At 35.9% G+C, this 23,577-nt stretch overlaps 1 protein-coding gene and 1 pseudogene across 5 annotated transcripts in view; one reads left to right on the forward strand and one right to left on the reverse strand.

Annotated features, from left to right (window-relative positions):
* Positions 1–23,577, reverse strand: part of CSNK1G1 (casein kinase 1 gamma 1) — a gene marked incomplete at both ends in the record, with an annotated part of 105,266 nt that overhangs the window by 63,835 nt on the left and 17,854 nt on the right. For all 4 annotated transcript variants that reach the window (XM_084241417.1, XM_084241415.1, XM_084241418.1 and 1 more), the window contains 2 exons: positions 8,196–8,265; positions 14,102–14,142. In XM_084241417.1, the coding sequence (XP_084097543.1) occupies positions 8,196–8,265; positions 14,102–14,142 (111 nt within the window). The remainder of the gene's footprint in view (positions 1–8,195; positions 8,266–14,101; positions 14,143–23,577) is intronic.
* Positions 1,273–1,805, forward strand: LOC311176077 (coiled-coil-helix-coiled-coil-helix domain-containing protein 2-like; annotated as a pseudogene). The gene has a single exon. The product of its transcript is annotated as a coiled-coil-helix-coiled-coil-helix domain-containing protein 2-like (transcript).

Below are 23,577 nucleotides of genomic sequence, written 5' to 3' on the forward strand. Positions count from 1 at the left end.
TCAGAATATGTGACTACTTAACTTATGCATGGTAATTGCCCTCCCCACAAAAGATAAGAAACCCAGTTGCGTAAGACAACTCATTCTAGTTCACAATTTGTTTTTTTCTTCCTACAAGAAGAGATCTGGAAAGAAAGGAAATATTTCAAGACTTTATTATGATTTAACCGAAGGCTCAGAATGAATAGGGTCAGTGACAGGTTCCTTGGACTTTCTCTACAATGAGGCTATGATAATTTAAGGACTAATTCACTGCAGTCCTTTCAAAATTAATAATAGTAACAACAGTAATACATGATCAGGACAAAAAATACAAGATTATTAAAGAATTAAAGTAAAAACTTAGGAATGCTACTATTTACCATTGCCCTAATACTTTTCTAAAAGGTAATTGTCATTACACTTTTTGTATATTCACTGTGGTATTTCCTATGCGCTTACGGACATGCATTATACATTTTTCTTGTAGTAATAGGACAATGCTACAGTGTTTTGCAAACCCTTTCACCACAAGTTTATGGGGCAACAAAGGGTTAGGAGAAAGACAAAACGTGCAAGCTGACCTATAGATCTGAGGCATACAGCAGGGGAGCGGGAGGAGAAGGCTAACATGGGGCAGGTAATAGCACAAAGGGTGGTAGAAATGGATCACGGGTGCTATGGTGGTGGGAGAACTATGAGGACTACACCTGAGGGGGGAAACCAAATACTGTCCAAAAATTAACAATGTTGTAAGAAAATAAATTAAAAAAAATATATATATATATAAATTATGGCATCTTTCCATATTAGTACACAGGGCTATCTTCTTTTAATAGTTAATGCTATGATATAAATAGATCATCATTTATCCAATTCCACATTAATGAATATTTATATTACTTTTACACTGTTACACAAAGTCAAACTTTATCTTCCTCTAATATTTTTTCCTCCTGTAACTTATTTCAAAAACTTTTGTTCTGGAATTATTTGGAATTAACCTAATCTATCACTTAATAGCTCTTTAAGCCTATAAAAATATTCATACCACATAGGGAGTAAATGGAAGAAAATACAGACAGAAAAGATTTGAGTTACAATACTCAAGTAGCAGAAACCACTAGGGGAAAATGACTTCTTCAAATAAAATAATATAAATGTCTGACAACACAAAATGGGTGCCTAAATTATGGTCTATGAAGGTAATGGGAAATTGTACAAATATTAGAAATATGGAGTTTGGGTCTCTGAGCGCCGCTGTTCTCGACGCCGAGCCGCTGTGCCGCTCCTATGCCGCGTGGAAGCCGGAGACGCACTTCCCGCATGGTCTATCCGGCCAGCCGGGCACTTCAGATGAGAGCTGCACCCAGGCCAGCACCTGCAGCTCAGCTGCCAGCAGCAGCTCCCCCATCTGCTGTTGGCATAACTGCTGCTGCTCTCCGTCAGCCAGGACTCATGGCCCAGATGGCAACCACTGCAGCAGGTGTGGCTATGGGCTCTGCTGCTGAACACACAATAGGTCATGCCATCACTGAGGGTTTCAATGGAGGAAGTAATGCTGGGTCCGTTAAGGCCTGACATCACTTACCAGGAACCTCAGGGAACCCAGCCAGCATACCAGCAGCAGCAGCAGCAGCAGCAGCAGCAGCGGCAGTTTGGCCCATGCCACTATGAGATGAAGCAGTTTTTGGAGTGTGCCCAGAACCAGGGTGACCTCAAGTTTTGTGAGGGTTTCAGTGAGGTGCTCAAACAGTGCAGATTTGCAAATGGATTAGCCTAATCAAGAAGTTCAAATTGAAAGCATGGAAAATCACCTCTCCTGACCAAGTTAATTGAACGCAAAAATATAAATGATAGTGAAATGCAAAGTATAAAGCTACCAGCTAAATCTATCACTAATGGCTTCATTACAATGGAAGAAGGTATTGTTAGAAGTTCACTGAAATGATACTGAGTTTGGGGCTGGGAAAAATGTTTGACTTCCTTAAATCTGCTTTTGTGGCATGTGTGTGAATTAAAAAAGTGATTTTCTTCCAAAAAAAAAATTAGAAACATGAAGACCACATAATCATGACAAATGCTATAATGTTAAATGAAAGACATGCAGTTATACGTGAACCAAAGTTATGAAATATGTCTGCATATGGAAAGGATATATTCAAGCAAAATGCAGCAGACTTAGCGTGTTGAGAGTGGATCATCATTTTTCTCAAAATATCCATCAATGTTTTATAATTTGGATTCAATAATAAATGAAAAAGGAAAAAATGATAGCTATTTGATATGTTGATAGATAAACCAAGATCAAGGTCCTCAGATTCAAGACCTTCAAGACCCCTTTTACTTTGTTCAATAATTATCTTAGAGGTATTAATCCTCATGGCAAATCAAATAAGCAGGTCTTAAAATTCTTGATGGGAAAGCTATATTCAGCAAATGTAAGTCTGAAGTTTGACTACCTCTTATAGAAAAGAGTGGAATGGAAGGGAAGGAGTTAAAGATCAAAAAGGAAAAGAAGGGACAATAAGAAAGAGTTTCAACTTGACCTACATTCACAATCATTCAGTGCTGCCATTTTTGTCCTATCTCCACCTGAGTAGAGAACTATATGAATTTCTAGATTCAAAATCCAAGATAATAATTAAGACATGGGATACTTAAGGAAGAAATGAGCATACCTTTAAGCCAACAAAAAGTTCCTATTGTAGGGCCTGCCTGGTAGCACAAGGGATTAAGATGCAATCTATGAAGCTATCCACAGCCTCTGCAGCATGAGTTCGATCCCCAGCCAGGGAAATAACCACATGGCTCAGCAGACCTCTCCTGACTTGCCCACTGCTCCCCTCAGCAGTGTATTTCAGTAGATCTACCTGTTCTGTTCCCCACTCTGTCTCTGGTGAATCCTTTCACCCCCCACACCTCTGGCCCATACCCCAATTCTTGTATGCATAAATAAATAAAATTTTTTTTAAAAGTTCTTATTTTAGGAATTTAAAGTCTCAAGTTCTGTTAACACAACAGCAATAACACTGTCCTTCAGATTCATAATTCTTTCTCCCAAAGAATTCTGTTCATTAATTTTACAATTAATTCCTTGAACAAACTTATGTCAGAATAGACTTTATTTTTAAGGTATTCCTTGTCATGGTATCCAAATATTTTGCCCATCACTGGTGTTGATAATAATGACAAAGCACTAGTGAGTGAAAACACTGATTACATTATTTTGGTCACTGTATGCCTTTGACATGTAAGGCTGTTTATTTACAATGCCACAACATCACCTTGGTTCTGAAGACAGTGGCATATGTGCTCTGGCCACTCAAACATTAACTACTAATGAGTCACATTTATAGCTGGGAACTCACTCTGGAAAAACAGGGAGCAAAATGTTCATGCTTGTAAGTTATGAACAAGATCTAGTGTTCATGCTCACACTTATGAGACATGGTGAAATCTTGTCTACTTCCTTGCCAACTAATCTACTTTCAAAATAAGTTCTCTTTTCTGGCCACCCATAATTAATAGTTTTATTAATTACTTGGCAAAAATTTTTAAAAATCCATGCTTATCAAATCTTCCTAACTTCTGTTACTAAAATACCTCCCAAGTGCCTACTACATAGTGATTGACTATGTCAGGCCTAGAGATACACTTGTGACATAAGGGTGAAGAAAGCCTTGTTCTCAAGAATATGTTACAGTTTTATGAGGAATATAACCGCAATTAAAATATAGTATACTCAGTAACAGAATCAGTATTGAGAAGTACCTCAATAGTTAGTAGTAATGGCATAAGATGACATTTAAGAGGTTTAGGTGCTCGAGAGCCAATTATATAACTACAAAATACAGAAAGCCTGGGTTGATGGCAGCTTATATATAAAAAGGATATCTAGGGTCTATTTGAGTAAAACTCCATAATAGCATAATCAGTTAAGTATGGTAAATGGCTGTTAAAACAGCTAATGTAAATTTTTTTTTATTTTAATTTGTTTTCATTTCTTTAATTAATAGTGCATTTGAACAATTTTTAATGTTTAGGAGTCATTTCTTATATCTTTTATGAATTATCTGTCATTCTTTTATCTTATTCTATCTAGCTTCTGGTCCCTGGTCCCTCAAATTTTTTTTTTTTAATAATAAATTTTATTGTTATATTCCCCATACAATTGCAGCCCCCCCATTCTGACCCCAATCCCTCCCCTCCCGCCCCCGCCCCCCTAAAAGTGTCTCTGGTTCATAGTTTTTTGTTGATTTTGATTTTCACTTTCTTATAGTTATTCATTTTCCTGATCCCTTATTTAAGTTTTCTAGATTCCTGCTATGAGTGAGACCATCCGGTATTTTTCTTTTTCTTTTTGGCTTATTTCGCTGAGCATGATCCCTTCCAGCGCCATCCATGTTGCTGCAAATTGCATGTGTTTATCTTTTTTGAATGCTGAGTAATATTCCATGGTATATATGGACCACATCTTCTTGATCCAGTCATCTATTTTTGGGCATTTGGGTTGTTTCCAAAGCTTAGCTATTGTAAACAGTGCTGCTATAAACATAGGGGTGCAGGTGTTCTTTGGAATTGATGTTTCTGTGTCCTCTGGGTAAATACCTAGGAGTGGAATTGCTGGATCATATGGAAGCTCTATGTTTAGTAGGTCCAGAAATCTCCACACAGCTTTCCACAGTGGTTGGACCAGTTTGCACTCCCACCAACAGTGTAGAAGAGTTCCTTTTTCTCCACACCCTCGCCAGCATTTGTTGTTGCTAGTTTTTTTAATATGTGCCATTCTCACTGGTAAAACAGCTAATGTAAATTAATAGAAATACTGTGTTCAGATCAAGGAAGATACTAACCCCACTGTCTCAACATCCAGTTACTGGTGTTGTTTTATGAGACTCATTTAAAAGGAACATCACAAAACTAGGAAAGTATGTGCATGCACACACACTGATGTTTGCTACTGGAGCAATGACAGCGAAGTATCTGTAAAATCATGTTATGCAAAAAGACTGATGGAATTGAGTATGTATGGCTCAAAAGAAGATTTGGAACTGAGTACTAGAGAGAACAGCATCTTAACAGTTGTAATGAATGCTTTTGAGCATCATGGAAATACAAAAGGGCAAATTTTAACCCAAAATGAAGAACTTCCAAGTACTTTGGGCTTTTCAACACTGAATTACCTTGAAGAGCAATAAACTAGATGATTAATGGTAGTCAAGCAGAAATGGATGGCCATCTGGTAGAAAAACTCGAGGTACACTTTTGACACAGGGTGGAAATTTGTAACAGATCTCTAAAGTTCCTCCTATCTTGGAAAAGCTAATGGTTATTTGTTAGTTGTAGGCAAGAGCAATAAGATGACACCAATCAACCAGAGCTACTTTAAGAGAAGGGGACAATCACCAAAAGCAGGAAAAAGGTCAGGAATTACTACTGAACTTCCTCTAAGATATAGAAGATTTTGTTTAGGATGACTGTAAGAAGAGGTACATGGAGAGAGACCAATGATGGTCAGCCTACTCTTGACTATGTGCCAATAGCTGGCCTGACTATTACAACAGTTCATTCTATTCCCAGTGACTGTAATGGACACTCTAGTCTCACATGTTCCATTTTTCTCTTGCTGCCTTAAGAGAGAGATAATTGCTTTAGCACCCTTTCTTTCAACATTCTCCTTATTTAACCCTTGTTTTCAGCGCATGGAGAATCTTCAATGTTGTCCTGTATTTGGAGAGGAAACAAACCCAGAAGCACAGTTTTTATTCCTACAGAGCAGGTACATGAGATTAAAAAGGGAAGATGGGCCTGTGGATCTGGTGGGTATATGTGGAAGGGTTTACAGAGGAAATCTTACAAAATGGCCTGGACTTCCCCAGGTCCACTCAAACTTCTAAACTGGATTAGATGTACATGTTTTTACCTGTACCACAGATTTATGAGACATGTATAAATATGGTTATCATAAGTCTGCTGTGATCATTATCAATCTGAAATTTATGAAACCAGAAACAACATAATAGCCAACTTTAAAGTTTAGTTGTGGGAAGACTAGGCTCAAGTTAAATATGTATGTCCTATGAACTCACAGTTGCCAAATTTATACGAGTGAATCCATATTTAAGTATACAATCATTGAAGACATAATAATGAGAGGCTACTGTGAGCAAAAACTCATGTTAGTGCAATGAAAAACAAATGCCCATTCTGGACTCCCTAAGTTATGATTATGGTTGATTACTGTCATGGTCAGGGCATAACAAAGCTTTTATAACATCCAGTGTTTCCTAAATAATTCTGTATACTCTAGAAAGTGACACTCAAATTCCTACAGTAGTACCTTCAATAATGGTAATTGCAATAGAAGCCAAGTTTCAGCCATTCATATAAAATACCTTTAAAATGGAAAAAGCATAAAGGAGAGGAATGTCTACTAATGTCAATTAATAAAACAAGTATTAAAAGAGTTCATTTTTTGAGAGAGGTATCCTATAGGTATAATCTCTTTAGAATTGGTAACGTTTGCTTAGTCAAGGTATTTTTCTGCAAGTCAGCAAGTTTAAGAAATTAGAGCCTTTACAGCGAAATAAGCCAGAAAGAAAAAGAAAAATACTGGATGGTTTCATTCATAGCAGAAATTTAGAAAACCTAAATAAGGGACCAGGAAAAAGACTAATTATAATAAAGTAAAAATCAAAATCAACAAGCAACTATAAACCAGAAACACTACAGTGGAGGGGGAGGTAGAAGGGAATAGGATCAAAACAAGGGGGGGTGGGAATTGTATGGGGACTATAAGCAAGATGAAAATGCACACATTGTGCACAAATGAAAAATGATGTAAAAAATGTATAAAATAAAATAAAAATAAAAATAAATTAGAGCTTTTAGGTAAAAAATAGTCATTTTATAAATTCAATTGCAAAGAATACTCAAAGGTTATACTTTATTAATGATCACTTGAATAGGTCTTACGAATTAATGAGAGAAATGTACAAAATGACAGTAGTAGGATATTTTGGAATGCATATTTTCATATATCTTTAAAAGAGATATAGTGTCTCAATTTGGTAAAATAAAGCCTGCAAATCCTCTTCCTTTGTTTTGATATATACAAAAAAAATAAAAATAGTATGAATAAACTACCAAAAAAGCAAAAGCCCAAGTTTTATGTATTCAGGTGTGTGAAAACATTCAAAAGCTGGTCTGTAGAATAAATTAAAATTAGTTTCTATACTCAAAGGTTCTTTAAAATGATCCAATTTTGCAGATAAAAAAATCTAAGCAGGATACTGCATCTAAAAGTTTTCTACAGTTTTTAATTGCCCCAAAATTAAACTTAATAAAATGATTATACACAAATCAATAATAATGCTTTTCCTTCTTTGTATGGCCCTGAAATTATAATTTTTTTCTTTTTCTAATTAAATGAGAACATTTATGGATATATCTATATATACACATATATATACATACACACACATACATATGATCTCATTACTTGTTTTTTTAGTAATATGATTGGATTCTCTGTTAAGAAAACAATAAATTGGTTCTCTTCCAAAATGTATTTCTACACATCTATTTTGCTGAAGGATACATATAATTACAATCAATTAAATGAAGAAAATGAGTAATATGCATCAATATGCAAAATCACTACAGTATGAATTTTAAAATAATTAGTCCTACTTTATTAAAAACATGTTAATAATCATGAAAAAAAAAAAAGCTGGTCTGTGAGTAAGGTCATGACATCACAGACTCCAATTAAGAAAAGTGCCCCTCAAACAGAACAAAGGGTCAAGAAAAAGATAAAACTTGCAGGCTGACCATAGATCTGAGGCATCCAGCAGGAGAAAACAAGGTAAAGAGGTCCAAACAGGGGCAGGATGAACACAAGGGACTATGATGATGGATCAGCGGTGCTATGGTGGTAGGAGAACTATGGGGGCTACACCTGAGGGGAAAAATCAAATATGTACAACAAGGAACAATGATATAAGAAAATAAATTTAACTATAAAAAATTTAAAAACTGCTCCTCCAGGAGTAAGAGAACAATTAGTTTTTTAGTTGACTATGGTTTATTTACCTATTCAACAAGCAAAGGAGAAATATGGTCTGGTAAAGATTAGACAAGAAAATCTGTGTATTTTAAGGGCTTCTAGTAAGTTATACTTTAAGTAAATGGAGAAAACAGACTTGACTTACCTGCACTGCCGAGCTGTTTATAAAACCTGTACTCTAAATGAAGCTGTGGAGCACGTGATTTTATTGGTTCCTGAAACCCAAAGAGAAATTGTGATCAGATCTAGACAAAGAGTATTTTTCCATTCCCAGGTTTCAGAGTAAACCAGGACTAAGATCACTTAATGTTTAGAGATGATATTCAAATATGATAGTATTTTCTTACCACAATTTCTCTTACAAAGCACAGCTACAAGAAGATGATGCTGAATTACTTAACAACCCCTTTCAGGGATATTTAAATAAAAATAATTTGGATGGGCCATCATTCAAAGTTAGTTCCCTTACCAAGAAGTATCCTTCTAGGAAACCAGATGCAAAATCTTTCTTTTTCACTAAATTCTAGTGTGTATTTCCTACCTGCTTTAATATTAATTTTATGTGGTAAACAGCTTTATTAATTTTAGAAAAATGTTATTTTCTCAGAAAAAATCAAATGTGACAATTAGAAATTTGACATTTTAAAGAGAAGCATTATTAAATTAACATTTTGATGTTCTCCCAAATATTTATTTATACATATATATTTATAAACAATACAGATTTAAAATGTAATTTTAAATAAATAAGATCATACTCTATTTGTTGTTCCATAATGTTTTTAATAATGAAATTGTTCTATAACAAGTACAGTTATATATTATTTTTAATGATTGTGAAGTTTCCATGTGTGTATGTATGGATATATATACATACACACCATGATTTTTGTACATATGAACTGTTTTCACTTTGCACAATTATGAATAATGCTGTTCAGGACATTCTTAAAGATGGTGAACACAGCTAAAACAGGTAATTTCTTCAACATGGTATTCAAGTTTTCAAAAACAATTTTCTAAAGACCCCAGAGATCAAGCAGGCAAACTACCACATTTTGCTCTACACCAAACTCTGAAAATTGGGTAGTTAATTATTTTGAACTGATAATATACCAGGCAACAGACAAAAAATACCCACACAAATATAACCCTAAAAGATACATCTGCACAGTCATCATGATGGCTATTATCAAAAACACAGAAAATAACAAGTGTTGGCAAAGATGAGAAGAAACTGGAATCCTTGCATAATGATAATGGGAATGGAAAATGTTGTGTGGAAAATAGTATGGCAATTTCTCAAGAAACTAAACACAGAATTATCACACAATCCAGCAATTCCACTTCTATATACCCGAAAGAGTCAAGAGCAAGGACTCAAATTGATGTTCATAACAAAATTAATCAAAATAATCAAAAGGTGGAAACAACCAAAGTATCTAAAAACAAATGAATGGATAAACAAAATGTGATTTTGTTCCATACAATATAAAGGATTATTCTTCAGTTTTACAAAAGAAAGAAATTTGACGCATGCTACATCATGATGAACCTTGAAGACATTGTGCTAAGTGAAAAAAGCCAGACAGAGAAGGGCAAATACTCCATTTATAAAAGGTACCTGGAGTAGTCAAATTCAGAAAGAAAGTTGCATGGTAGCTGCCAGCACACAGTGGGTGATGGGGAAAGGAAAGTTGCATGGGTACAGAATATCAGTTGGGGTAAATGAAAAAGTTCTGGAGATGGATGATGGTTGCTTAATAATGTGAAGGTATTGAATGCTACTTACTGAACTGTACACTTAAAAATGGTAAATCCGGGCCTTCCTGGTGGCGCAAGAGGTTAAGCACAGCACTATGAAGCAATCTGCAGCCTCTGCAGCACAAGTTCGATCCCCGGCCGGCCAGGGAGAAACCCACATGGCACAGTAGACCTCGTTTGTCTCACCCGCTGCTCCTCTCAGCAGTGTATTTCAGTCAGTCTGCCTATTCTGTTCCCCACTCTGTCTCTGGTGAATCCTCACACCCCCCGCATCTCTGGCCTGTACCCCAGCTCGTGTGCATAAATAAATAAATCTTAAAAAATAAAACAACAAGGTAAATCCCAGATATCAACTCCTTATAAGAAATATGAATTTCAAGTATTTTTTCCCATTTCATTGGTTGTCTTTTCACAGCTTAAAGTGAAAAGCACATTTTTAAATTTTGATGAACTCTGACTTACCTACCTTTTTTTGTTCCTTGTCCTTTTTTAGTCATACCCAAAAAAAATGCTAAATCCAAAGTCAAAGTTTTTCCCCAAAGCTTTCTTCTGAGATATTTATAGTTTTAGCTCTTATGTTTAGGTCTCCGATCCATTTTGAGTAAGCTGAGTAGGTTCTACTTTGTTGTAGGTGGGTATCTAGTTTTTCCAACAGCGTTTACTGAAAAAAAAAAATTGTCCTTTCCCCAATATGGCTACTTGTCCTATTTTTTAAATAGATTTTATATTTTATTTTTATTTTAAAGATTTATTTATTTATGCATTCAAGAGTTGAGAGGTAGTCCAGGGGAGGAGGGGGCGAGAATGAGAGCATTCACCAGAGACAGAGTGGGGAGCAGAACAGGCAGATCTACTGAAATACACTGCTGAGGGGAGCAGTGGGTGAGACAGGAGAGGTCTGCTGTGCCATGTGGGTTAGCTCCCTGGCCAGGGATTGAACTCGGAGCTGTAGTAGCTGCCGATAGCTTCATAGTGCTGAGACTTAACCCCTTGCACCACCAGGGAGAGCCAGATTCTATATTTTAATTTCAGCCATAGGATCTATGTTAGAAGCACACCACCCACCCTAACTCAATCCTGAATTTATTATTAATTTATATTTGTGTAGAAGAACTGGGGTGTAAGCCAGAGGTGCAGGCAGTGAGAGGATTCACCAGAGGCAGTGTGGAACAGAACAGGAGGATTTACTGAAATACACTGCTAAGGGAAGCAGCAGGAGAGACAGGAGAGATCTGCTGCACCTTATTTGGGTTAGAACTCAAGCCTTAGCAGTGACAGCACTGACACTTAACCCACAGGCCACCAGGGAGGCCCCTATTGTCCTATGTTTAAGACAATCTCCAAGGAAGGAGCTTCCATAGCTTCCCTTGATAATTTCAGTTAATATTTAACAAGTCTCATGATTTGGAAGGTCTTAATAGCCTATTTAAATTCCTAATACTAACACCTAAGCCTTTTTCTCTTATGTCCTCAATATTCAATCATTTCTTAGTATATAGGCAAATAGTTTCAATTCCTTTAAACTTTCCTAATCAGTCCTATTTATTAGGCTCTTTGAATTCATCTTTGAAGGTTCTTTCTGAACCCACCTGAAAGTTTTTTGCATTTTTCTAAGATAAAGAATTAATCCATAAGTCAAAGAATTCAGAAGTTTCCTTTCATCTTCTAAAAGAATGATATGAAAGAAGAACATATACCCTTCTTTGATTGTAAAATCAGCAGGGTTGAACTTAAATCTTCTCAAGATTGTACTCAATAGTACATAAAATTATAGTGAGGAGTTATTTCTTTACATTTCATTTCAGATACAAACAAATCACTCTTGAAAGTCTCCATTTGGTTTCAGATCTTCTACTATATTACTATCAAAGCAGTCAACTACAGAATTTACCCTGAGCAAAATCACCAGTGATACACAAGAAACCAAAAAAGAACAGTGAAAACAAATCAGTATGGAACCAAATTGCCCTAAAGACTAGAAAGAGGAATGTTCTTTCTAGAACGAGTCAATTAAAAAAATATATATAGATCTTGTTGAAGACAGTATTCTCAAAGTTCATTCTGGAAATCTTAATGAGAAACATTCAACCTGGCCTTGAGTAAATATGCTACGAGATTTTTAAAAAGGAAAAACACTTAGAGTTAGAGGGCTGAAAATAGATGTACACATCACATAAATTTGGACAAGAGGGGCTTCTTATCGCAAACCAAAGCATTTATATCCTTTAACCAAGCCCTTTTGCATATAGCTGTAGCCTGCTCAGCCAACTGAGTGCTTCAAGGTGCTCTTCTGGAAGCACTATAATAGAGGACATTGCAAACATTTAGTCTACAGTTATGGTGGCAGCAAGATTAGCACATGGAGGTTTTTTGTTTGTTTATTTGCTTGAAAACAATAGTTAGAAAATTTCCATTAAAAAGAAGCCTAGAAACTCCATGATGGGGAAAGGAGGGGTTTCCCTTACACAGTATATTTTTAAAAAAGGTTCTTTGAAATCCAAGAAACAAGCGCCTACAATGAAGATCCAAAGTAGAACTAAACAGTAGAAGCAGGGCTTCCTTGTATTTATGTGCCAAATGGTGATTACATTTTCATAGAGGGCTGGTTATTTGCCAAATCACAGTTATTCTGCAACATTCATACCTGACCGAAATCCTAAACCAACAGAAGACAACAACCTGGTAGGGGTACAATGGAAGGGGCTCAACTATTGCCCTCATATCTCCCACAGAGAATACTGCCACAGCAAGAAGGTTCATAAACAAGATTGCTATCCTCTAAAATACCTTTATATAAGATTTATTTGAAAGAAAAATGAATTGAGATGTGCCATCTAAATGATAACAAATACATTTTTAGCTTTAACTACTGAAACATTAACTACTGGATAATTAAATACAAAGTAAAATAAAGGCTTAACAAAATCTAAATGAAATGATTAGTCATGATAACAATATGCTAAGTAAACTTATCTATATAAGTTGACTAGTATGAACATTAAAGGAGAAATTGAGATGAAAAGAAAACCCCCTAACAGAAAGCCTCAAAAGAGGCTTTGCTAAATAGAGACAATAAACAGTTTTGAGGCAATGCTTTATGAAGTGTTTTAGGGGCTACTTCTAATTCCAAATAATCTGAGATTATTCTAATTTACCAAAGTAATAAAACAGAAAAACTAAAAAGAAAAATGAGTTAGAGAACACTTTCACAAATAAGCAAATTCCTGTAAGTAAAAAAATATGGTTAATCTTTTGATATTCAATCTTAGAAAATACTTGGCCTGCACTGTCACACGAATTACTTCTTCCTGCTCCCATTTCTTCAACAAGAGTTTGGAGTCAACAAAACATATGGTCCCCTAGCAGCTATCTGCTCTAAGCCTTGCTCCCTGTCCACTTCACCATAGAGAATCAATCTGGTAACTGTTAGTTACAAGGTAATTCTAACTCTCCTACAAACTTAAAAGTTGAATGAGAGAGGGGAAAAAAAACAACCACAGACAGGTGTGGATGTATTAAGTGTAATTCATTAGAAAAGAACAGCATTCAGATATCACATGACCCTTCCTGCAACCATTAATTCCTCATACTTCCAACTTAACAATGATTTACAAAATGGATGTTTTATAGAAACTATTCATATGCGATAACTTCATATGACTAGAAACAGTTTTATATCAACCTTAAATATAAGCTAAAGACTCATTAATTCTCCAAAAATAATAATTATGAATTCTCTTTTCTTGATAGGAAGCTAATGTTAATGACTAGTTTCGTTATTCTTAAGATTAGTACTGACAAAACCAGAACTCTCTGCTTCAAATTTGACCACATGATGTGTTTTTCACTCTTCACAACTTTTTAAGGCAATGATTAGATGACATTTGATTCTCTACTACATATTAATACCTTACATTTCAAAAACAGATCAGTCACATCTAAGAAGAAACTCACAAATGATTTTATCTATTAAAATAGCACTGAGAAAGATACAAAGTTCACAGAAATTACTAGTTACCCATTAAGTTTTTTCCTCCAGTTATTTTTAATATTTTTTGATTTATCATTGATAACACACTAGCTTAGCATTTTTAGCTATGTATATAGCATTATAAAACATGTAGTAATTCATCACTGTAACACTATAGATGAAGGAAAATTACTATGTTGTATCATTTGCAAGAGAAAAAATTCAGTATTTTTATGAATGCAATTATTTCCTGAAAAAAGATATACAAGAGGTGAGAGCACCAAAACATAATTACCACAAAAATAGAGTCTACTCACCAGTTTGATAGCTACATATTCATTGGTGTAGAGATTTTTACCTAGGGAAAAGCAGAATGCATATGTTTTAGTGACATTCATTCTGGGAAAGGCAAAGCAAAAATCTTAGCTTACAGGGTTATGAGAAAGGTCACATTCCCAGTGCTGTTCACATATATGAAACATGATTTATAAGTGAAAAGTTAAACAGAAGTAATGAGATCCAGAACAACAAGAACAAAAACAGCTTGAGAATTTGGAAATTTAAGTAGAGAATTTCTGTTAAAAAACAAATGAAGGGGCCTCTTTGGTGGCTAAAGGGGTTAAGTCTCAGCACAATGAAGCTATCAACAGCCACTGCAGCAGATCCCCAGCTGGCCAGGGAGCAACCCACATGGTGCAGCAGACCTCTCTTGCCTGGTCCACTGCTCCCTTCAGCAGTGTATTTCAGTAGATCCGCCTGTTCTGCTCCCCACTATCTCTGGTGAATTCTTCTCACCCCCTATACCTCTGTCCTACACTCCAGTTCTAGTATGCATAAATAAATCTTTTAAAAAACAAAACAAAAATTCCCTCTCACACATATTTTATTATTTAATATTTCCCAACTATTAAGCAATGAATAACAAATGCCAGAATTTCAAAGATACATTTTTTAACTCTTGGCATAATAAACACGAATAAATCCTCATTTTTCTAACTCACTGACAAATGGGGATTTGTATTTTTCCCACAGTATTTAATGTTGACTATACTTGGCATAGGACATTGTGAAATAAAACCGAATACTGTCCAACCCTCCTTTTGAAAAACTCATTTAATGTTTGTAAGTATATGATTTTCAAAGCTATTTTGACTCACTATATGAAGAACTGCAGGTAACAGCTCTCTATCTGCATAACAGTTAAGCATCTTAGGGCCTCCCTGGTGGCACAGGTGTTAAGTCGCAGCACTATGAAGCTGTCCTCAGCCACTGCAGCAGGCATTTGATCCCGCGCCAGAGAGCTGCCCACATGGTGCAGCAGACTTCTGCCTCGCCTGCTGCTCCCCTCAGCAAAGTATTTCAGTACATCTGCCTGTTCTGCTCCCCAGTCTGTCTCTGGTAAATCCTCTCACCCCCCCACACCTCAGGCCTGTACCCCAACTCTTGTATGCATAAATAAATCTTTAAAAAAAGAAGGCATTAAAAAAAGCATCTTAAAGTTCTACCTGAAATACTAATGGATTTTCCACTCAACTCTTCTACTTGTGTAAATGGAATCAATATTCTCTAGGCATCTAGTGCAAGAACTTGAAATGAAGATGTGGATTAGAACAGCTATCACTTAGTGTGTATATGTAACATGCTGAGTCTAAGCCACTTCACCTCCCCACCTCCAGTTACTCTTAAAGGCTAATTTTAATTCCTTCTTAGTGTTTAGTATATGAAACATAGTTTGCTCTACCTTAATCCACTAGACTATGAATATCTTCATGGATAGTTTTTACCTAATAGTTCTCTCAATTCCCTATAGTACTTAAGATGAAGTTCTGCAATCTTAGACACCTTCAGTAAGCAAAAGTTACAGGTATGTACATATGACTACTTTTAAGATAAAGATAAATATTACAGGGCCTCCCTGGTGGCACAAGGGATTAAAGCACAGCACTACGAAGCTAACTGCAGCCTCTGCAGCATGAGTTCAATCTCTGGCCTGCCAGGGAGCTACCCACATGGCGCAGCAGACCTCTCCTGTCTCACCCACTGCTCCCTCAGCAGTGTATTTCAGTCAGTCTGCCTGTTCTGTTCCCCACTTTTGTTTCTGGTGAATCCTCTCACCCCACCCTGTACCTCTGGCCTGTACCCTAGTTCTTGTATGCATAAATAAATCTTTAAAAAAAAGATAAATATTACATATGTGAACATTCGTGGAAAAAGATATAAACTAAGAAATTAAAATTATTGTTTCTTAATATTTTCTGATTTTTATAAGATGCACAGTAAATCTTATTAATAGGTGCTTGGAATCTGCAACTTTAAGTGAAACAAAAGCAGGTGGTTGAATAATATCATTATTTTCAGTGCTCACCAGGATTGTTTTTCTCATCAACATTATAATAAAATTATGTTATTCAAAGACCTGTTGGAAAGCTTCATTTTGGGGAAAAACTGCAATATAAGTTGCTATTTTTACCAAGGTCTAGACAACAGATGGCCCTTTGCAAACTATATCACTATATTTTAATACTGCTATCAAGCTGACACGTTTTGTGTCAAAGAGCACATTAATTTAGGAATAACTTTTATCTGCAAATAACATAAGAGAACTCTCAGATTGCCAGATAAGCAACTATGAAACCATAAGGTGAACAACTTTTTTAAAAAAGCATAAGCAAAACTAGGCTTTTTTCTATATATATTAATTACACTAAGCTTCAAAAGTTAATTTGTGTATCTGAATAAAATCCCCACAAAAAAGTGTTTTTTAAAAATATATGATGAAATCGTGAAAAGGATACTAATAAAAGGGAGGAATAGATGAAGTGTTAACAGTCAGCTCCAAGGCAGATTAAAACTCCCATTTGGTCACATACTTCTTTTATACCACATAGGATGTTAGTAAAGATTTTTCAGGAGAGCCCTTCCTGGCTCTGTATAAAGCTATTACTGTAACTTAAAACCAATTTTTGCATAAGGCCGACCATAAGAGGAAACAGTCAAGTTTAAAAGTGTAAATGCGTTTAGGTCTTAAATTGGACCCCTCCCCCAAGTTTTAGAAATAGTAATTACTAGGGATGGGGAAGTGTGGGCACCAAAATTCATCCCTTACTCATTCAGGGTACAGTAGGCCTTCATTGTCAAAGAATTAACATTCACAGTATGTGCAGCAGACACTTTTATGTGAAATAAAGTGGTAGTTTAAGTGTAAGCAGAATAATAAATCTGTATTCTGATCTGTGATCAAAAAAAGGCAATTACAGTAGTCTCTGGAAGCAAATACTTTATTTCTAGACTAAATTCACCACCAGAGCCTTAAAAAAAGAAGGCATTTAACAGATGAAGAAAGTGCTTGAGCAAAAAAAAAAAAAATGAGAAAGGGGATGGTACAGGCTGAGAACACTGGATGGTCTGGGGATTATATAGACAATAAATTGCATCAAGAGGATCAGGATGGGTAGGGAGGGCAAGGAACAGTTAGGACAGTAAAAGAATAGGAAAGTAAGGTTGAGTTAATATTAGGAAAGTTGTCGATGCTCTTTTAAAGATTAAAATAAAAGTTTTTTGAGTTAGTTACAAGATCAGACCTGTGATTCTGAACAACAATTTGTGAAGAAACAGAAAAGATTAGCTAGAAAAACAAGAGACCCAGAGTTGGGGGAAAGAACTTGAATATTTAATACCAATCATATGCAGATAATAGATACCTCAGATGACTAACAGTTCTCATCTTCAAAGACTGTATTCCAGCTCCTCACACATGGCCTTGCATATGGTGGTTCAAAAGTTTGTTAAATAAATCATATTAAATGTCATAAGTATGTAAAAAGAACAAGTTAAGAAAGGAGCTTACAGGAGGGAAGGGAAAGCATTTATGCACAAGTGTCACTTGAAGTGAGCTTGAAGGATCAACTAAGGGAGAATAAAGAACATTTCATATAAAAAAATAATATGGTTTTTAAGTCACTTTATGTTTTTATTGTATATTTTGAAGTAATATTGGTTTATAACACTGTATGATTCAGTGATATATAGGCTGAAATTTCTTCAGATTTATATTACTGCACTACACCCACAGCACCCATAATCCTCTGTGCCTCTTCTCCCCTTTACCCCCTACCTCTACCCTCTACTTCCAGTTGCCTCAATTCTATAGTCAGACTCTAGGACTTGTTTGGTTTAGTCTGTATCTTTGTTTTGTTTCTCTATATTCCTGAGTGAAATCATCTGGTATTTGTCTTTATCCTAATTTAGTATAATCCCCTTCAGTTCCATCCATGTTGTCACAAATGGTAAGATTTCATCTTTTTTCTTTTAAATAGTTGAGTAGTATTCTACTGCATATGTGAAATGTATGTACACACACACACACACGCCCTACATCTTAATCCATCATCTATCATTGGGCACTCAGGTTGTTTCCATCACTTGGTATTGTAAATAGTGCTACAATGCACGAAAACAAGAGTGCATGTATTCCTTGGAATTAGTGTTTTTGCACTCTTAGGGTAGATACCTAGGAATGGAATTGCTGGATCATAAAGTAAATCTGCTTTTTATATTTTGAGAAGACTCCATATTGTTTTCCATAAGGGTTAGGCCAGTCCACATTCCCACAACTGTGTATGAATTTGAATGGTGATGTGCAGACATGATAGGAAATGACAGAATTTGACATATTGTGAGTGGACCAATATGAATGGAGCATAAGGCATATGGGAAGAAATGGTAAGAAACAAAGCCACAAAGATCCAATAGAGACAGGGTCTGAATAACTTCAAATGCCAGTTTCTTACTGTAAGGTATACACAACCAAAGGTACATGGAGGTGTGCCGGGGCATACACTATAGGATAATAAAGATACACCTTTCCTGGATCTTCACTTTTCTTTGAAGATTTGGGAAAATATTTTTTACAGTAAAACAAAATTCCTATACTGTAGAAATTATAAATAAGCTTTTTTTGAAGGAAAAATGCAAGAGTTCATAGAACCCCCAGACATGTACTGCTTCTTTCATAGCCTGTGGCCTCATCTTTCCATGTGAAACATTTTTCTCATTTTCCTTGGGTTTCAGCAGGGCAGCCCAGTTTTCATAGGAGCGTTCAGCTATTTAATTGCTTTCATACAAAGACTTGTTAACATTTTTCTTTCTGCATCTCAACTTTCTCAAGTTTCTAATGTCTCCAGTTTTTGAACCTAACTGATATAGCTGATGTTATAAACTGCCTACCCTTTCAGTCATTCAGCTCTCTCTGAAATGCTAAGTCAGTTACTTTTTAACTATCTCCTTTACAGCTTCCAATTTTTTTTAACCATTTCTAATGTTTTTGTCTTGTCTTTTTTTTTTTTTTTTTTGCTTCTCTGTGGTTCTATGTTTTAAAAAATCCCTTTTCTTGGGCCTCCCCGGTGGCGCAGCGGTTGAGTGCTGGGTTGCGAAACTGCGCGCGGCCTCTGCGGCGCCGGTTCGATCCCCGGCTGCTCCCCGGCCACCAGAGGAGGGTCCCACATGGCGTGCAGACCTCTCCTGCCGCCCGCTGCTCCCCTCAGCAGTGTACTTCGGTCCTTCTGCCTGCTCTGCTCCCCGCTCTGGCTCTGGTGAATTCTCTCACCCTCCCGCGCTTCTGACTGTACCCAGTGCATGTATAAAAACAAAACAAACAAACAAACCAGCAAACAAATAAATAAAGCATGCCTCTATTAAAAAAAAAAAAAAAACTTAAAAAAAAAAAATTTAAAAAAAAAAAATAAAAAATCCCTTTTCTAAATATACTTTGTAAAACTGAGGCAGCAACTAATTTCACAAACTTCCATACATATAATTGTTCATGTATCTTTTTACCTCCCCTAGGGAGTGAATTTCTTGAAGGAAAAAAAGAATGTTCAATTCACTGTTTTATTCCTAGTTTAAAATTAGATTATGAATATAGGAGTTTTTTACTTCATACTTCGGCCTGCTGTGAAACTACCAAGGTTCTCATGCTAAGAGAAAAAGTAGTGAAAGTAGCAGTGAAATCTGTATTTAAAAAGTATTAATCTGGTCCCAGTATGTAGAACAGAAGAGATGGGGGAATACCTAGAAAGAAGATGAGGGCCTCCCTGGTGACGCAGGGGTTAAAAACAGCGCTAACAAGCTATTGCAAGCCACTGCAGCATTAGTTTGATCCCTGGCTGGCCAGGGAGCAACCCACATGGTACAGCAGACCTCTCCAGCCTCACCGGCTGCTCCCTTCAGCAGTGTATTTCAGTAGCTCTGCCTGTTCTGCTCCCCACTCTCTTTGGTGAATCCTCTCACCCACCTCCTACCTGCACCTCTGGCTTACACCCCAGTTCTTGTATGCATAAATAAAAAAATCTTTAAAGAAAAAAAAGATGAATAGGAATTTTTTTATAATGGACTACTTAAAGAATAATATCTACTATATACAGTGTGGTTATGAAAATCACACAAGTAAAATATGTGAAAATACTTTGTAAACTGCAAAGTGCTAGCTACACTTATTTTTTATCACTTTTATTGTTATTGTAGATATGAGCAATATTCCTAGAACTTAAAAAAACCAAGGATTTATAGCCAAGCCATTTTGAAGAAAAAGTTACAATCTTTGGGTTACATGTAAATATAAGTGGTTAAGAAGGGTCAAAAAAAATATTCTTAATTAGTAGAGAGCAGAAAGAAAACCAGAAGAGAAGGCAATGTTCATTCTACGATACCTTCCTCCAAGTTCTCATTAAATCTTAAAGTAACAAATTATGAACTGCCTCTCAGGTTCAATTTTCATATTTGTATAAAAGAATATAATTACAGAAGTATAATAAATGAGAGAGCCAGTACCAAATACGATGGCTAGCAGATTACAAAATGCTAGTTTTCTTGTATTTACTTTTTCTGGGGGCACCAGAAGAATGGAACAAATGTCACCCTCTTACAAAGCAATTACCCTTATTCTTAAGAGACACTAGGGGCGACTGAGTAATTCTCTTTAGCTATGCATCACTCAAATGAATACCTTTGCTAGGAGGCATCATCAAAACTGAAAAGGCCAATACAAAATGCTGTCATGTGGAACAATCTAGATTATCATTCAGCTTCATCTTTACAAATTTTGCTCTAGGAAAATTTAATTGAAAGACAGTTAAAATCCTGCCCATTTAAAATAAATAATTGTTTTAGGGCCTCCCCGGTGGAGCAGAGGGTTGAACACAGTGCTGTGAAGCTATCCGCAGCCTCTGCAGTGTGGGTTCAATTCCCGGCCGGCCAGGGAGATACCCACATGGTGCAGCAGATGTCGCCTATCTCGCTCGCTGCTCCCCTCAGCAGTGTGTTTCAGTCAATCTGCCTGTTCTGCTCCCCACTCTTTCTCTGGTGAATTCTCTCACCCCCGCACCTCTGGCCTGTACTCCAGTTCTTGTATGCATAAATAAATCTTTTAAAAGAAGAAAACAAATAATTGTTTTAGCTAAAAAGAGAAAACATTTATCAATAACTGTAAGAAAGGCAGGTAGTTTAATGAGCAGAAAAATACCATCAATAAGATGGCACAATCTCAAGCAATCAAAACTTCTACTATCTGTTGCATAAAATCCATAATGCTTTCCCAGGCTCACTTCCTGGCTGTGGGTTCTTTCATTGATAATGGAAAAGAAACTGCATTACACGTAGTTTTTTAGAGCTTTATATCTTAAACTTTGAAGGAGCAGTCCTAGATGTGATGTTACCCATAAAACTCACTGCATGAAGACTTCCTGTTTCAGTATGTGACCTACAGAGACAACATTTACCGTAAGCTTCATCAGACACAGCATTATTTCAAAGAACCAGCAGGTCTCAGTTCTCAGAGTCACACTGATAAAGGAACATACAGCCTCGGGTTCCCAGTTTAGTTAGATCTCCAGCTGTCACATTTTCTTGCCCTAAAGTAAAAGTAGTACATTTATAAATTACTACCTAGAACTTGTTAAAAAAAAATCCAGCCAAACGAACTTGAAGCAATTAGTAATTAAAACAAGAAACCACTTTCATGTAACTTGAATCAGTTACTATGTCTATTTAGGGCACAGAGAACAGACTGGTCTATTGCCTCCACCACCCAAAGAGCATCCTTTTAAGTGGGCAGTGTAATTAGAGAGGAAGGAAGATAAGAGCATTACAACCTTAAAGAAAAAGGTCAGAGGCCTTTTCAATTTTAACTCACTTAATTCTACTAGTGTATTAATATACTATACAAAAACATTTCACAAATGGTTAGCAGTTAACAGCAAGGATAATTTCTTCTGTGTGTCAAGTTTTATAAAAAGTTTACTTATCAGTATCAGTTTATTATAAAAAATCTTATTAAATCATGCTTAACATCACTAGTAATAACATACAGCATGTTTACTATTAACATGCAAAAAAATATTTTCTAAACTACAAGGCAAGATCCATTAGTGGAGGGTGCAATAAATAAATTCACTGGGTCTAGACCAATAAGTTGTATGAAGAAAAACAATATAACATAAAAAATATCAGAGTCCATCACTTTTATTGAGGGTATTATTTAATTATTTAATTAGGTATATATTAGGTCACAATTTAGTATTTATTTTTTAGTTGGACCATAATTTTAAAAAAAAGCCATCATCAATAAAAAACTTTTGGAAAGGAGTTTTAATTATTTCATTTTGAGATGAAAAGCTTAAGTCAGTGATTGGACTAGACTCTATGTTTCCTAACTATTAAACATAATATTCTGAGCAATAAGTTAGAAAAATGAGGGTCTTGGGCAGCTGAAGATCTGGAGTGAGGCTGAGTAGAGTAAGATAAGGGGGGACAGGGGAAGTCATTTGTAAATGAGGTCAAAGAAGAAACCCATACTCCAATTCAAGAGGGTAAGCCTGTGAAGTACTTATAGAACCCTATGCTTTATTTACAAAGTAAATGCATGTAACTTTTTTTTTTTTTAAAGATTTATTTATTTATTTATTCAAGCACTGTGTACAGTCAGAAGCATGGGAGGGTGAGAGAATTCACCAGAGCCAGAGCAGGGAGCAGAGCAGGCAGAGGGACCGAAGTACACTGCTGAGGGGAGCAGCAGGTGGCAGGAGAGGTCTGCGCGCCATGTGGGACCCTCGCCCGGTGGCCGGGGAGCGGGGATCGAACCGGTGCCTCAGAGGCCGCGGGCAGCTTCACGACCCAGCGCTCAACCGCTGCGCCACCGGGGAGGCCCAATGCATGTAACTTTCTATATTACAATGGTAAGAAAAAAGATTAGAATGAATCACTCTGGAAATCGTGATGCTCTGAGGCAGAAAAATACTGAAATCCTTTAAAAAATTATTATGCAATTTTAAGTTTTTATTATGCAAAATATCAGTTATATAATGATTCCCCTATGTAACCTCACCCAATTTCAATAACTGAATTATTTTGAAGCAAATCCCAGATATTTTATCATTTCATCAATAAAGGTTTCATTATGATCTCTAAAGGATTTTGAAGTGCTCTTTCAGAAAAGGATTACTTGCTATTTGAAGACTTCTGTTGTATAAATTGGAAAATTAAAAGACCAAATGGAGACCTATAGACAAGAGATGTTGACAATACTGCTGACATTTCAGCTATTCAAATAGAAAAGTCCAGATGTTCATTAGGAAAATAAAAAGGGTTAAAAGTTAAAAAACTATGAACAGAATTCAAGGTAAATCAATTGATTCTAGAAGAACTAAAACTATGGATCATCAATTATCAATGACCTGGACTAAATCATTAGGCCAAAATAGGCTAATATTTTATTAACAGTTTTCTGTCAAGAACTAAA

The sequence above is a fragment of the Talpa europaea genome, assembly GCF_964194135.1.
Source record: "Talpa europaea genome assembly, chromosome: 8".
Lineage (NCBI taxonomy): Eukaryota > Metazoa > Chordata > Mammalia > Eulipotyphla > Talpidae > Talpa > Talpa europaea.